This window comes from Notechis scutatus, chromosome 1 (assembly GCF_049901735.1).
Source record: "Notechis scutatus isolate UNSWTSFEM ecotype Mainland chromosome 1, rNotScu1.2, whole genome shotgun sequence".
Taxonomy (NCBI): Eukaryota; Metazoa; Chordata; class Lepidosauria; order Squamata; family Elapidae; genus Notechis; species Notechis scutatus.
In genome coordinates, this window is record NC_142009.1 from 119,467,818 (window position 1) to 119,484,569 (window position 16,752).

At 40.4% G+C, this 16,752-nt stretch overlaps 1 protein-coding gene across 4 annotated transcripts in view; it reads right to left on the minus strand.

Annotated features, from left to right (window-relative positions):
* The window catches only part of SENP6 (SUMO specific peptidase 6), a 100,951-nt gene extending 91,664 nt beyond the window's left edge, over positions 1–9,287 (minus strand). For 3 of the 4 annotated variants that reach the window (XM_087944493.1, XM_087944480.1, XM_087944507.1), the window contains exon 1: positions 8,429–9,153. In XM_087944493.1, the coding sequence (XP_087800619.1) occupies positions 8,429–8,498 (70 nt within the window). In that variant the 5' untranslated portion in view covers positions 8,499–9,153. Of the gene's footprint in view, positions 1–8,428 lie in introns of all 4 variants that reach the window. The other variant, XM_087944488.1, reaches the window with a different exon arrangement.
* Positions 9,288–16,752: the final 7,465 nt, after the last annotated feature.

Genomic DNA, 16,752 nt, shown 5'->3' on the forward strand with positions numbered 1-16,752 from the left:
ATGCCTACTATGGAAAAATACCACAGGTTTTACTTATATGAATACTTTATTACAAGCAACAATTTAGTAGAGGATAAACAGAAATAGCCAATTATCTGGTTATACATATCATACAACATGGCAAGTGCAGAAGTTTGACACCCTTCCAGTTGCTACTTTGCAACAACTTCTTTGGCAGAAAAAAAGCCTCCAATGTTTCTTGTATGAAGCTAAGAATCTTTCTCTTCTTGCTTCTGCATTTTTTTCATGTCACTACAGAAATTAAACCTGAAAGGAAACTGTGAATTTTAGCAATGCAATGATCTGAAATTTATCTCCAAATGAACTATTAAATACTTATAAAGACAAAGATTTTGAAATGTCCTTCACAAACCTCAGATTTAAGTATTCAAAATCTTGGACAAATCTCAAACATGACGTGCACAAAAATAGATCTAAGGGTATTTTTGAATTTGATGAGTTCTGCAAAGAGTGGGGGCAAATAGAAATACCGTACAAAGATTTTTCAGCTGCCTATAATAAATATATGGAAGCAGTTATTAGTGTTACAAAGAACTGAATGAAAGGGGCTTCAAACTTCTCTGCCATATTACCCTTTTTCTTCTTCATGTGGATCTGTGAACAATTTCACATAAGCATTATTTACATTTCTAAAAAAACACGTTAGGTTTAATTTGACTGACTTATTTTTTCATACAACTCTGTACAGTATTAACAATGGGATTTCCCCTTTTTTCCAGAAAAAAAATAGTTGTTCACAGTGTGTTTGTTTTTTAAGCACAAGTCCCTACAGTTTTTCTTGGCAAGATTTCAGAAATAGTTTGCCACTGACTCCTTAGGGGTGAGAGTGAGTGGGGTTGTACCTATGGCAGAATTAGAGTTCAGTCTCTTGATTTCTAGCCTGGTGCCTTATCCTTTACCTTATCCTAAACTGGGTCTCTAAAATTGAGACCTAATGGAACCTAAGTTTTGACTTTTACTATCAATTCTGTTCAATCTTAAAAATAGAAAGGGCCAAAAAACATACTAGCCGTTTTTCATTTTAAATTCTGATTTAAAGTTACTAAATAATTTTGTGAATTGCTTCCATGCTAATTCAAAATTAAAGTTTTTTTATAATCTCTTATGAATTTTAATAAAACAGGCCTCCTTTCTATTATTGGGATTCTCATATTGACGAATCCAAAGTTTTAGTTCGCTGTTGAGTTAACAAAACTGAAAACTTGTTAGAAAATAAATGCTAATATAAATATTTTAAATTCAATCTGAAATAAATTACTGAATGAGAATATTATAAGTTCTCTTTGGAATTGGCCCAAAGTGTATCAGCACTGCTTCATAGCAGAAGTGTATGGAACAGAAGTATATAGTTTTCAAAGTGAAAGGGCAGTTCTCCAAAAAGTAAGATAGTTGGGGAAGGGAGAAACTGAGGTATAGAGACAAAGGAAGAAAAAAATGCAAAAAATAAATCCAATCAACCTACCACTACCAACTGTTGGGATTCCACATAATCAAATATGCATATTATCCACAGCTACTTCATTGAGATTTCCAGAGCCTTGCTTTTCTAAATATAATTCTTGTTTTGATGAAGTGAGCAAAATGATCACATAGATGATGAAAAGACTTCATTCTATTCCTCCACTCCTATCTTATTAACTTGTTTTTAATTCTGATGATGAGGCAGTATCAAAAACCAATCTCTTCCACCACAATTTTAAAGGAAGACTACAGTAAATTGTTATGTCTGCCAATGATACCACTAAACAGGAACAAGGTCACCCAGCATTGAAATGATTACTCAACTTTAACTTACTTCAACATTGTCCACAAATATAGTTTTTTCTTCCCAATAAAGGAATGCGTTATCAGAAAAACTAAATATACAAATGCAACTTCAAATTCTTTTTCAAGCAAAATAAAACGCTTCCAAAATAAGTTTTATGCTTAAAAAACAATACATTAACAAGGATATTGCTTTTATTTTTTCCTACTTATTTGTTTTATTTATCATGTATTCTGTTCTTGCTCACTGCCCAAAACAAAGATTTTAGAAAAATTGTTCCTGTTATTTATTTATATTATTTAGAAACTAAGAAAAAACTTTGTTGAATCTAAATAATATTCCAACATTCTCGTTTCTAAGTGGTTAGTCAGTTACCTGATATTCCTGACTTGACACATTTTGACAAATCTTGAAGTATCAACTTACCTTTATTTTCAAATTGGGAAGGATTCCAGTTTGTTGAATAATGCCAGAATTGTTCAGATTTATACACTGATCAAAAAAATAAAGGGAACACTTAAACAACACAATGTAACTCCAAGTCAATCACACTTCTGTGAAATCAAACTGTCCACTTAGGTAGCAACACTGATTGACAATCAATTTCACAAATGGAATAGACAACAGGTGAAATGTGCAAATGGAATAGACAACAGGTGGAAAGCATAGGCAGTTAGCAAGACATCCCCAATAAAGGAGTGGATCTGCAGGTGGTGACCAAAGACCACTTCTCAGTTCCTATGCTTTCTGGCTGATGGTTTAGTCACTTTTGAATGCTGGCAGTGCTTTTATTCTACTGGTAGCATAAGACGGGGTCTACAACCCACACAAGTGGCTCAGGTAGTGCAGCTCATCCAGGATGGCACATCAATGCGAGCTGTGGCAAGGTTTGCTGTGTCTGTCAGCTTAGTGTCCAGAGCATGGAAGCGCTACCAGGAGACAGGCCAGTACATCAGGAGATGTGGAAGAGGCCGTAGGAGGGCAACAACCCAGCATCAGGACCGCTACCTCCGCCTTTGTGCAAGGAGGGACAGGAGGAGCACTGCCAGAGCCCTGCAAAATGACCTCCAGCGGGCCACAAATGTGCATGTGGCTGCTCAAACAGTCAGAAACAGACTCCATGAGGGTGGTATGAGGGCCTGATGTCCACAGGTGGGGGTTGTGCTTCCAGCCCAACACCGTGCAGGACGTTTGGCATTTGCCAGAGAACACCAAGATTGGCAAATTCGCCACTGGTGCCCTGTGCTCTTCAGATGAAAGCAGGTTCATACTGAGCACATGTGACAGGTGTGACAAGGTCTGGAGACGCCATGGAGAATGTTCTGCTGCCTGCAACATCCTCCAGCATGACCGGTTTGGCAGTGGGTCAGTAATGGTGTGGGGTGGCATTCTTTAGGGGGCCGCACAGCCCTTCATGTGCTCTCCAGAGGTAGCCTGACTGCCATTAGGTACCGAGATGAGATCCTCAGACCCCTTGTGAGACCATATGCTGGTGCGGTTGGCCCTGGGTTCCTCCTAATGCAAGACAATGCTAGACCTCATGTGGCTGGAGTGTGTCAGCAGTTCCTGCAAGACGAAGGCATTGATGCTATGGACTGGCCCACCCGTTCCCCAGACCTGAATCCAATTGAGCACATCTGGGACATCATGTTTCGCTCCATCCACCAATGCCACGTTGTACCACAGACTGTCCAGGAGTTGTGGGATGCTTTAGTCCAGGTGTGGGAGGAGATCCCTCAGGAGACCATCCGCCACCTCATCAGGAGCATGCCCAGGCATTGTAGGGAGGTCATACAGGCACGTGGAGGCCACACACACTACTGAGCCTCATTTTGACTTGTTTTAAGGACATTACATCAAAGTTGGATCAGCTTGTAGTGTTTTTTCCACTTTAATTTTGAGTGTAACTCCAAATCCAGACCTCCATGGGTTGCTAAATTTGATTTCCATTGATAATTTTTGTGTGATTTTGTTGTCAGCACATTCAACTATGTAATGAACAAAGTATTTAATAAGAATATTTCATTCATTCAGATCTAGGATGTCTTATTTTTGTGTTCCCTTTATTTTTTTGAGCAGTGTATATAAAAGTAGCAAATCTACTATTTTTTTCAAACTAGTGTCTAGGTCAGTGGTGGCTAACCTTTTTGGGCGCCTGTGCCAAAAATTGTGCATGTGCTTGCATGCTCACACTCGCGTGCCAGCACCGAGAAGGCAATGTACGCCCCCCACACCCCTACGCATGGGCGCGCAATCCCCCCCCCACTGCCCTCTTACCTGCACTGAGCCTCACAGCTGATTTTCGGCCAGTTTGAGGCCTTTTTCAGCTTCCCAGAGGCTTGAGGAAGGCTTCTGCAGGCTGAAAACTAGGCCCGTTTCATCACTTCCGGTATTTCCGGAAAAATAGGAAGTGATGAAATGGGGCTAGTTTTTGGCCTGCAAAGCCTGCAGAAGCCTTCCTCAAGCCTTTGGGGAGCCAAAAAAGGCCTCAAACCGGGCAAAAATCAGCTGTGAGGCACGCACATGCGCAGTGAGGTAAGTTTGCCTGCAGCTTGTGTGCCGGCACAAATGGCTTTGCATGCCACCTGTGGCACACGTGCCATAGGTTCGCCATCACGGGTCTAGGTTCATGCAATACATGTTGACTAGTAAACATGAACATGATACATAATGTATCATAGCCACAATCAGAATGTATTCATACAATTCCCAACAGTTCCATGAAGTTGCTTTTTCTCAATTTTGTATTGTGAATGAATACTATCTCTCCCATCTTGCAGCCATTGATCATGCTGATAAATATTTAACTATTATTCAACTGGGATGATATATAAATATATACCGGTAGGTAAATAAATGTGGCTACAACCTATCTGGAAAACATTAGAAAGATAAAGAGATTAGCATAAACTGATTGCAATTATATACAACAATCGATTTAAAAAACGCGGCCCACCGGTGGGCGTTGAGAAAATTTTGGTGGGCCGCAGAGAAATCTCACCCCCAGAGCACCCCCACAAAGCAATTAATCCAAGCTGCACAGAAATACAAGGCTGCGCTGCCCACATGGCCCGCAGGAACGCTCCCCTCCCACTCACTTACCCGGAAAACTTGACTGCTAAAATTGCTATTTTTCCTTTTTCCAACCATCATCTGTTCTGCTGTGCCAGGAGATTTAGATTAGCTAGGAAGCCGGAAATGGTTGGATTTCTTGCTTTCTAGCTAGTCTTTAGAAAGTTTAAATCTTTGGCTCTGCCAAACCTCCCTTCGGACTGAAGGTTTGCTTGTAAGCAAATTCAGTGCAGACTCACAGCAAGCAAATTTGAGAGACTGAGCTAGCCGATGGCAGATAGATAGATCACTGAATGATTCTGTGAGCAACTCAATCTGCCTGCTTTGCCTGATTTTGGGTAAAAATTGCTCTTTTTTATAAAAAATTCAATATTTACATACATGGTGTGTTGTGAGTTAATTTTGTGAGTTTGCTTGCAAGCAAATTTTATGTGACAGATTGAGCTAGCCAATGGCAGATAGATTTCTGAATGAATCTGTGATTATGTGAGCAACTCAATCTGCCTGCCTGCCTGCTTTGCCTGATTTTGGGTAAAAGTTGCTCTTTTTTAATAAAAAATTCAATATTTATATAAATATTTATATTTTACATACAAGTCATGCCCAGCCAGTCACATGACCACCAAGACACACCCACAAATTAGGCCATGCCCACAGAACCAGTTAGTAGTCCCTGGGATCAAAAATTATGAGTTTGGTGGTCCCTGAGGTCCAAAAGGTTGGTGACCCCTGTTCTAGAGATATAACAACATGAGATCAATGTATCATTAATAAGTTTAATATAACAAGCTCCTGCTTGTGGTGTAATGAACATAAGTAACATGTAGAATACAATACTCAAATTATAGCAGCAAGGAATGGTCCAAGCTTCATTTTTCTATTTGATATTGATTTGGTGCAAATTCTGCTTTGATATGTTAACTATCTTTATCATACCAATACAGAATATTTAATTTTTCATTAAAATGTTTTAAAAATCAGTATAGAAACTGCACAAAGTCATACACATCATGTATTAATTTGATTATATTTGAAGGTGACCCCATATAAGCCATGATTGTCTATTAAAAGAGCCACTTTCTATTTGCCCTATGTAGATTTTGCTATTCTACTGTAAACTAGCCATTCACCTACAACAGCCATTTTGTGTTTCCTCCTTTTTATGGTAGTCTTTCTGTGACTGTCGCCGTAGCAATCTATGATACCTATTCAAAATTACAAATGTCACTGCTGTTGTTTTATTTCATACCATGGTTATTCTCTGACATCAATGAAGACACCCCTATCCTGTTCATCTTGCCCTCTCAGTATATTCCAATAATTCAATGCTTCTTCCTTGTTCCTTATTCTCTGTTGGCCCAGTTCAGTCTTAAATTATCTAGCTCCTGAGGATAGTTATAGACTGCAAACTGATTAGAAAGATAATATATTAAAATAAGAACCAAGTGGCTTCTAAAATCTTGATGGAAAATGAAGCTTGGAATACCTGGATTAAATTATGCAACAAAAATAGGAGGTACACTAGCCATAATTGTTCTGAAATCATTGTTCTGAATCAAACTATTATACATGCAATTCAAATGTTAATATAGGAAAATAATATTTAGGAAATATTGCCCTTCAGGGTCAAAATAGCCTTGTTTTCCATGCTATTGCAGAGAATTTTACCCCCATATTTGATTTAAATAGCAAGCTGAATGAAATAATCCTGCAATCCAAGCAATAATTCACGTATCTACACATTTATATACAAACACATTTATCTACTTGTGAGAAGTTCCAAAACAATGCTAATATTTTATAATTATTACTAATGTATTAATAAAAATGAAATAAATGGTTCAATATTGATTACAAATCTATCTGACATGTTAAGTGGGATACTAGTTAATGTGGACTACACCCCTGTGGTTGTACTGAGATAGCACACTAAAATATACTTATTAATAGCAATTTGAGACTAAACTGCATAGGGGCTTCTATGCCTGAGAAACCACTATTTATGAAACAACTTCATACGACATTATAGCCATTTATATTTCACAAACATTTGTGAAGAGTTTATTACTATGATGCGGCAAAAACTGTCAAACCACAAAAAACTGTTTCATGTATACAACTTTCCAAACAAGACAACTGTCAATGTATTCCTTTTGTTTCAGCATGCTTTGATAGTGCAGTGTCATTTTCTGTCACTGCACTGCTACAACCCCTATACCACTAAATTTCAGGAATGCTTCATGTTTTCCTTTTTAGGTATAAAAAGCAGGTAGGAAATGCATTGATGACTGTAAGCACTGCTGCTGAATTATGTATACATATATGCTATTCAACATATAGTCATAATAGGAAAAAGATAATCTTTAATCTTTGCTCTGATAATAAATCCAGTACATTTCCACAGAAATCCAAAGAAGTAACTAACATATGACTCTGCCTTCATATCATTCTTCCTCATAGAATTTGAAGAGCTGGTATGAAACCTTATTATCTCATTTCATGGATACACACTGAAAGTAAAATTATCAATGTTAGACAGCACATTCAACATATGAATGTATCCTACTCTCAAAATTAAACACACACCTAAAAAATATTCTTAGAATCTCTTTTATAAATAAAAAAAACACTGAATTATTTTTGAAGAGAAAAGCAGTATATTAAGCTATTTAAGTCATCAAAGAAAATATAATTACCAAGTGGAATTTATTATTCTGGCATTTTATGCTTAACTTTGGAAGGTACTTTTCATATTTTGTTCTAACCAGAATATATAAAAAAGATGAAAGCCCACCCATTTTTGTGACTTCTGAGTTGGCCTGGAGTTAGTATTTCTTCTAATATGGATGTTCAATTAAGGTAGTAAAGGCATGCCCACCTTCCTAGAATAAGCCATTACTTGGTAGCAAAGGTATCTATGATAGCACTGTAAACTGTTTTTTTACCAACTGATATCCAGCAAGATATGGAAAAGAAGCACATAAATTGAGGGGAAGAGTAACCATATAAACCAGGTATAGTAATTCTCACATCAGCATTTTCTATCAGCTGATTTTTCTGCCTCAGTATCTTCAAGATATCGTTAAAACAATTAATGCAGAAAAGGAAAACCTTCTTTTTGGGGCAAAAGGAAAATAAAGTAAAAGGGGTGCCAGCAGCTGCCATAATGAAGACTACCACACAAAAGTCTTACTCAATTAGCTTCATCTCTTATCGAAATATTAACCTTTGCCAGCCATCCTCCTAACACCGCTCCCCTCCCAGCATGCAGGTTTCTCCTCTTGCTTTTGTTCGGATTTTATAAAAAGAAAAAAAGTAGAGTAAACCGCTCCTGCTCCTCTTTTACCTCACTCCCATAAGACTTCCCGAACCTATAGGATATAAAATCCCCACTCGTGGAAACCAAACGCGAAGGATCCAGCTGCTACCTTCCCGAGCCGCCTTTCGAGATAGGTTTACTCGGAAGTAGGACGCCCTCAATCCACAGGGAAAAGGCTTCTTTTCGCGGAAATTGGCTTCGGCTTCCAACCTCCCCCCACCCGCGGTTCTCTGCCACCGAAATCCACTTACCCTCGAGAAAACCCGACTGCTGGATACTCCCTACGTTTCTACCGCCGCCGACGCCGCCACCACCGGCCATCTTCGCTCAGGCGTTGCTTTCGTTTCACACCATCGCGCCGACCAGCCTTTCGCCCCCCCGCCTCGGTCTGGCCCAGGCGCCGTCTCAGAGGTGCAGGGTACGGCACACACTAGGCCTCTCCCTTCGGCCTGCGCCCGCCGCCGCCTCCTTGCCTCCTCCGGCCGACTTCCCAGCGACTGGCTTGGAGGCGCCGGGTGTGATGGGGGATGGCTATTCAAGGGCCCCTCAGCCGGGTCGGGCCTACGAAGCGCGAAAGGGAAACGTTGCCGGCTGCTTTCTTTTCACCCGCCTCCCTTTATTGTGTTCGGCAACAGAAGCAGCAGCAACTTCTCGGCCGCTTGCGGCAGGCGGGAAGAAGAAAAGGCCTCTGCAGTCCCGCCGGCGGGCTCGCTCTGGCCGCTGCGCTGCCTGCCACCTAAAGGCGGGGCGGTAAGAACGAATGAACCCAACCGAGCCAGACTGCTCCTCGCCGCCGCCGCCACCACCCTTCCCCCCTCCCGGCTGTGGGCTGTGGCGGCTGTACGGCGGCCAACGCTTCCCCCTCCTTGCGGCGTTCCCCTCAATCCCCCGGCGGTGCCCCGAGATCAAGCCCCGGCGATCAGTACGCGACCCACCACAGCCTGTTTGCCGGCCTTTTGGGGGGCTCGCTCTTCCCAGAGGCCAGCCCCACAGAAAAAGAAGGTGTAGCTATTTTGACAACGAACCCAACACTTCTGCCAACCCCTTTCCCGCCCCACCTCGCACCCATGTTTAAAATGGCCGCAGTTGCACGAGTGTCCCTGGTTGTTCGGCTGCCTTCTTGCCCTCCCTCAGCTCCAGAGAAAGCCCCCGAAGGGAATGAGAGAAAGTTGGGGTCGTTGACTTCGAAATTATTTAAAGATGTTTAAATAATGTTAAAATGTTTTTTAAGCCCCCTTCTCAAGTCATTAGGATCAGGGATACTTTTTGTAAAAAAAAAAAATCCAACTGTGAATTATGATTTTTACCATGAATATATTGGATAGCTTAACGTTTTCCTTGTCCTCCAAAGGAAAGTGTTGGTGTGTTTTCTGACAATAGATATGTAAAAATATGATATATATGTAAAGGAAATTGCTGAGTTTCAAATGTAATGACCAACACATGCCATAATTGACCCTGAGGTACATGAATCCTAATTTTGGGGTGATTTCAGTGTAATTGTTGCTGCATTATCAGTATCTTTCAACTTACCTTACCAGACATTTTGGGGGATCTTAACTTACCACAGTGGGCCCATGGTATTCCAACACCTGCTATCCCTTACTTATTAAATTCAAACTCTGGAAAACATTTGGCATTTCTATTATATCTTTAAAAGCCGTATCTCTTTTTAATTCCCTCCTATTTATACGTTGGTTGTGTGATCAACCTTATAAGCAGTTGGATTGGTTTAGAGACATTATTTATTTGTTTTTGGCAGCTGACTGTAGTTGAGTATGACCACACTTAATAGGAGTTACAAAAGTAAATAAGTAAAATAATCCTGAAATTCAACGTTAAATATAGTCAGCAAGGGCCCTAATTGTTGCTACTTTTTATTTAGTTATACCATAGGGCTTGTAAATTTTATTTGGGAACTTTGTATATATTGATTTTCCAATATAATTTATTTCAATTTAAAACATAAAAACAAAATGTTCATAAGCAAAACAAACTTTATATCCCAACTAGCCAAAGAAAAAGCTAAGATTACTAGAAAATTCCAAAAATAATAGTACAGGAACCAAATAATCATATGTAGTAATGCAGTATGAGTACATAGTAGCGATGTTTTTTCTTCTTCTTCAGAATCCCTGCATAGATACTTATGTACTCTCAAGGAAGTTTCATATTACTGATAATGGCAAAAATAATGCTCATCATCCCTATCTTTTCTTGCCTGGGTAATAATTTCCAAGGACAGTCTCAAAATCTCTTTTATTCATTCTCTCTTATTTTCAACCTTCCTAAGCATAATATTTTTTTCTAGTGCTTTTTCTAGTATCTCATTCAGAATATATGAGTTTATGTTACTGATCATTATTCTCAAGAGAAAAGTCAAACTTTATTTGTTTCAGGTTCACTTTGCAGCCCAAAGTGCTGTGACTAACCATTTCCAAACCCATCACTTGAAGGCTACTATTTTTGTATCTCAGTTTCATAGCCATACTATCACAGGAAACTGGAAAGACTAGCCACACCAATATTTATTATCATTTAACTGTCCTTGCCATTCATAATCTTGTCTAATTTGTTACAGTTAGACTTCTTCCTCCTTAGGTTTAACCTATTTTCTTTTTCAACATACTTGCCTTTTTGATATTTAACATTAACCAAGATTTTTTTCAATTTCTATTTTTAATTCATTTTTATTTTTGACTAATTATTTTTTATTTTTGACTAATGTAGAGGTATTCCCTGCTCATCTCAAATTGTTAACGTTTTGCTCTCCAAATTCACTTCTGATGTTGCCTTTCTTCTATTGGCTACATTAGTTAAATAAATATGAAAACAATATACTTGTCTTCAATATTCAAAACAACAGTATACTTGTAAATTCAATTTTTAGAACAGATTTCCATGATCAGAAAAAGGAAGAGGCATAGTAGTAGTACAGCATACCTACCGGTATTAGGTTTAATACATTCCATATTTTGGACTAAATGACATAATTAAAGGTCTTGCTATAATTAGTGAAGCAAAGATGAGCTTTCTTGTGTTCTCTCACTCTTTTCATTATTCATCTTACATTAAGTATCTGATCTCACATCTCACTTTTTTAAGTGCCTAGTCATTTAGCATTCTTCTCATGTATGGCTCTAATCTTCATAAAAAGTTAAGCAAAATCTTATGTGAAAAACTGGTGCAATGGTTCAATAATTTGCACATTCTCCTGCACCTGACATTTGCAAATTAGGTACTTGCAGCAATATTTTCAACACAATTTGTCCCAGAATTTCAATGTGCCATCCAGAATTCTTATGGAAAACACAAATAGGTCTCCATGTATGCTATATACAGTACATATTTGTGTGTGCATGTATGTGTGTATGGGTTCTAGCAGTAGTTAATTCTTTGATTAAGGTTGTGCCCTGATTCGCTTCTGCTCAAGAAGCCATCTCTGAAACCACCGTGTTGGACAATTTTCACCCAGTACCTTATCTCTCCTTTTTGGGAAAGGTAGTTGAAAGGGTGGTTACGCAACAGACTTTGAGGACTGTGGGGAAAGTCAGTTATCTAAACCTTTTCAGTAAAGATTCAGACCTGGATATGGGGTGGATTTTTGACCTCTGATACGAGCGAGATGGCATTGTGCATCCATCCTCTTGGTAGCTTTCAATACCATCAACCATGGTATCCTAGATCAGTTGAGAGGATTGGGAATTGGCAGCACAGTGTTGTGCTGATTTGCCTCCTTCCTCTAGAATCGATTCCAATAGGTGGTGATTGGGGGGGAAATGTCCCATCCTCTGCCCCTATTATGTGGGCTACCACAATGTTCAGTGCTTTCCTATTTAACATTACATGAGGCTGCTGGGTGAGCTCATCCATTACCATAGAGCCAGATGGTGAACCTATGGCATGCGTGCCAGAGGTGGCATGCCGAGCCCTCTCTGCAGGCACGCAAGCTGTTGCCCCAGCTCAGCTATGCCGTGCAAGCCCAAGCATGCAAGCGTGCTGCTGCCAGCCAACTGGCAGCTGGGTCTCTGTTGTGCATGTGCAGGGGATGGGGAGCATGCGGGGGGACCTGCGCACATGCGCGGGGACATGCACGCATACACAGGGTGTATTTGCTGGGGGGACACGTGGGGCACATGTGCAGGGGATGTGCACTCGTTGCATTTTGGGGGTTTGTGTAGGTATGCGCAACTTCACACACGCTTTGGGCGCTCAGTGCCGAAAAGGTTAGCCATCACTGCTAATAGAGTAGGATATCATCAGAACAGATATCCAACTATATATCTGTAATGGAATATGTGGATGTCTATGGAGATTCTCAACCATCCAGGTCATGGTTGTCCCAAAGGTGCTTTTTCAAGAGGCAACTGGAATTATTTTGTTTTTCCTTAAAGATGTTTTGCTTCTCATCCAAGAAGCTTCTTCAGTTCTGATGTTCTGATGTGTGGATGATTTTGGGGGTCAAGGGGAAGAGATGCTGCCTAGGAAACAGTTGGACAAGAGAACTTTGCAGTGGCTTAACCGTCAGAGGGAGAAAAAAATAGATTCTGTTAGTATAGTCTTAAAATGAAGAAGAATTAGTTCATCTAGTCATGTTTCCTGTCTACCTGGAAGGGCTGATATCAATTTTGCAAGTCTGAAAGTGTAAACATTCCACACTGCCACTTTTAACTGCTTGCTCCATTAAGGCCAGTCCTTCCTAAGATTTCTTTAGTAAGTATGGATTTGAAAAATTAATGTACCAAAAATAAAGGTAGTTATGTTTGGCAGAAAAATAATGTGAATAATTGCAAATTATATATAAATGAAGAAAAATTACAGCAACTAAATGAGTTTGTGTATCTTCATTGTTCTTTCATCTAGGTCAGGGATCCCCAACCTTTTCGACGCCGCGGCCCGGTTCCGGCGTCAGCTGGGCGCCGCGGCCCGGTTCCGGCGTCAGCTGGGCGCCGCCATTTTTTTTTTACGAAAAATCACTTCCGGTGACGTCACCGGAAGCGATTTTTTTCGTCAAAAAAAATGGCAGCGCCAGCGCTTCCGGTGAGCTTTTTCGGGTAGAAATGGCTTTCTACCCGGAAAAGCTCACGAAGCGCTGGCGCTGCCATCTTTTTGACGAAAAATTGCTTTTTTACCAAAAAAGATGGCGGCGCCCAGCAACCAGCGGCCCGGTAAGGCTTGTTCCGCGGCCCGGTACCAGTCTGCGGCCCGGCGGTTGGGGACCCCTGATCTAGGTGATATTAAGTAACTGATACCAAAAGTTTATAAAATGTCCTGAAAGACACAATAGATCAGTGATGGCGAACCTTTTTGTTGTGGTGTGCCGAAAGCGTGCACGTGCCGGCACCCACAATACAATGCACCCCACCCTCTCTGCACATGCACACGCAATATCCCCCTGCCACTTCCTTACCTGCACTGCAGATGCACGTGCCTCCCAGCTGATTTTCAGCCCGTTTGAGGCCTTTTTCGGCCTCCCAGGCCCACTTCATCACTTCTGGTATTTCCAAAACAGGAAATACCTGTTTTTCAGACTCCAAAGGCTGCAGAGACTTCCCTCAAGCCTCTGGGAGGCCAAACAAGGCCTCAAACAGGCCAAAAATCAGCTGGGAGGCACACACACGCGTAATGCAGGTAGGTTTGGCTGGGGCTCACGTGCCCGTACAAATGGCTCTGCGTGCCACCATCACGGCAATAGAGATTTAGATGTTATTTCAATTTTTGAGCTATATATATGGTATAATTACACATTTAGAAATGTTTTCTCAGAAGTATGTGTTAAGTAAATAAGAGTAATGCATTCTAATTTGCACTACAACTTGCACAGTATTTTGGCTTTGGCCAAGCTACACGATGATGATGATGATGCAAATTTCAAAGAACATGTTTTTTATGTGCAAAAAAAGGGAGAAAGAAAAATTTTGTTCATTTCCTAATCAAAACGTAAGTTTACACATAACAAAGAATTTGAACATTTATAAAGACAAATTATTTTTTTAGAACAAAATTAATTTGAGAAATAATGTATTTCCATTAGGGAGATACTATATAAGAAAAACATATATAAATTGATGTTGCATTTTGAATATCAAATCCGTAAGTTAGATACACTGATCAGTATTTTCCTGAAATGATAGGCATAAAATAATATTTCAGGTTGAATTAGCTGTAAATTTTAATCTGCAGAAATTTGCTAGATAGATCTCAGGAATAAATTAAAATATATAACCTGTGCAGAACATTAGGATATTTATCTATCTTTAATTGTTCTTAGTTTATTTGAATATTACTGCTTGTGGTCAGATTGCTATGGTAATCTGTTGGTTTTCACAAATACAAAATCGATTGACCAAATGGCAAATAAATGGATTAGGACTAAGGGTTCTATTTTTTAACTAAATGTTAGGAAATCAATGGTAGAACTTAGATTTAAAGTAATATTTGTCGAATGGAATAATCTAGTAAATGAAGTTCCAATGGAATCTTTGGTCCAACTAAATATAGCCATATAATTTTATTTTGTACTGGACTCCAACGCCCCGGCTCACATCCCAAACTAATAGAGACAAAATGCAGCACAATCAAGAGAATATTAAAATATCTAGCTTTCAAGACTACACCCTGAAGAAAAGAATGTTTGTAATTTTAAATATTTGCACTTTGTATAACAATGATGTGATCTGAATATACCGTATATGCCGGCGTATAAGACGACCCGGCGTATAAGACGACCCCCCAACATTTCCACTCAAAATATAGTTTGTTATATACTCGCCCCCTCTTCCGCACGCCTTCCACTTTTGCACTTTTTTTTTTTTTTTGAGGCACTTTTGTGCACCGTGGAAAGCAATCCCGTGAAGCCGAAAGGAGCAGCCAGCCTTCTCCCAGCTCCCAAGGAACGAGGCTCGCACCGCCCGGGCTCCGCTGAGGTATCCGGCTGGGGCTGTCAGAGTTGTTACCGCTGGCGCGGCTCCGCGCGCTCCAGTCCCGCATTGCCTCGGGAAGGAAAGGCAAAAGGAAGAGCCGCGGCGGCACTTTGCAATGGCAGCAGCGGCTCCTGGTTTTGCCTTTCCCTTCCCGAGGCAACGCGGGACTGGAGCCGCGCGGAGCCGCGCCAGCGGTAACAACTTCTGACAGCCCCAGCCGGATACCTCAGCGGAGCCCGGGCGGTGCGAGCCTGCTTTCCTTGGGAGCTGGGAGAAGGCTGGCTGCTCCTTTCGGCTTCACGGGATCGCTTTCCATGGTGCGCAAAAGTGCCTCAGCCGCGGGCAGCCGCAGTGCTTCCCAATTACTATTTGCCGGCGTATAAGATGACCCGGCATATAAGACGACCCCCCCAATTGGAGGCATGTTTTTCAGGGCAAAAAAGTCATCTTATACGCCGGCAAATACGGTAACTAATCTGAGTTTGGAACAGAACAATACATTAATGTGAAAGAAGGAATAATTAGGTAAGCATAAACAATTTCCTAAAAGCATACTTTTATCAATTATACAAATATCACATTTATTTGAAGTAGATTAACCATGGATTTTCGTGTCATGAGTTTTGTAGTTAACATGGAGTTGTATTTGGTGAGTTACTTTTTCTCAATCTATTCTATCCTATCCAGAAATTACAAGAATACAGGTAGTTCTTGCCCAATTAGTGGTAATTTAACAACAGTTCAAAGTTACAGCAAACTAAAAAAAAAACATTACTTATGACCTGTCCTTGAAGTTACAACTACAATACCACACCCATGCTCATGTGATCACATTTCAAGTTCATGGCAACCAGATCACCTTAATGATCAGTTACAGCATCCCAAAGTCACATGATCATGTTTTGTGAAAAAAAGCCCATTCAATAAGTTGGATTTGGATTTACAACCACATGATTTGCATAATGACCATGTGATTTGCTTAATGACCACAGTATTTATAAAAACAGACATAAAATTAAGTCTGGTCATATGACTTATGATCACAGCAACTTAAGAGCAAAATTCTGGGCTAAATTGTCATAAATTGAGAACTACCAATAAAGAAAAAGTGTGGATATATATATGTATGGATCTTTGGTTATTCGGGTTTTCTCCCACGTAAAATTGGAAGTATCTAGGCGCCGGAAGTCTCATTCATCATCTTCAGGCTTGTGTCTTTGGCTTTGTGCTTCTCGGAGTATATATAGAATATATCTCGTTACTCCGAGAAGCACAAAGCCAAAGACACAAGCCTGAAGATGATGAATGAGACTTCATCGAAACATCGCCTAGATACTTCCAATTTTATGCGGGAGAAAACCTGAATAACCAAAGATCCACATACAAATACCTGCGAAAACCTCAGAAAACAAACAAACATACATACATACATACATACCGTGTTTCTCACATAATAAGGCCGGGTCTTATTTTTTTTTGAGCCCCGAAAAAACAGCTAGGCCGTCTTTTTGGGGGTAACTTAATTTCCCCCCTTTCATCCTCATCTAGAGTGCCCCGTGGGCAGCCTCGCCACCAGCCGCTCCTAACGGGCGATCATGGCGAAGCGCAGAGAGCTCCCTACTCCCACTAAACACCTTTGCTGCAGACCCAAG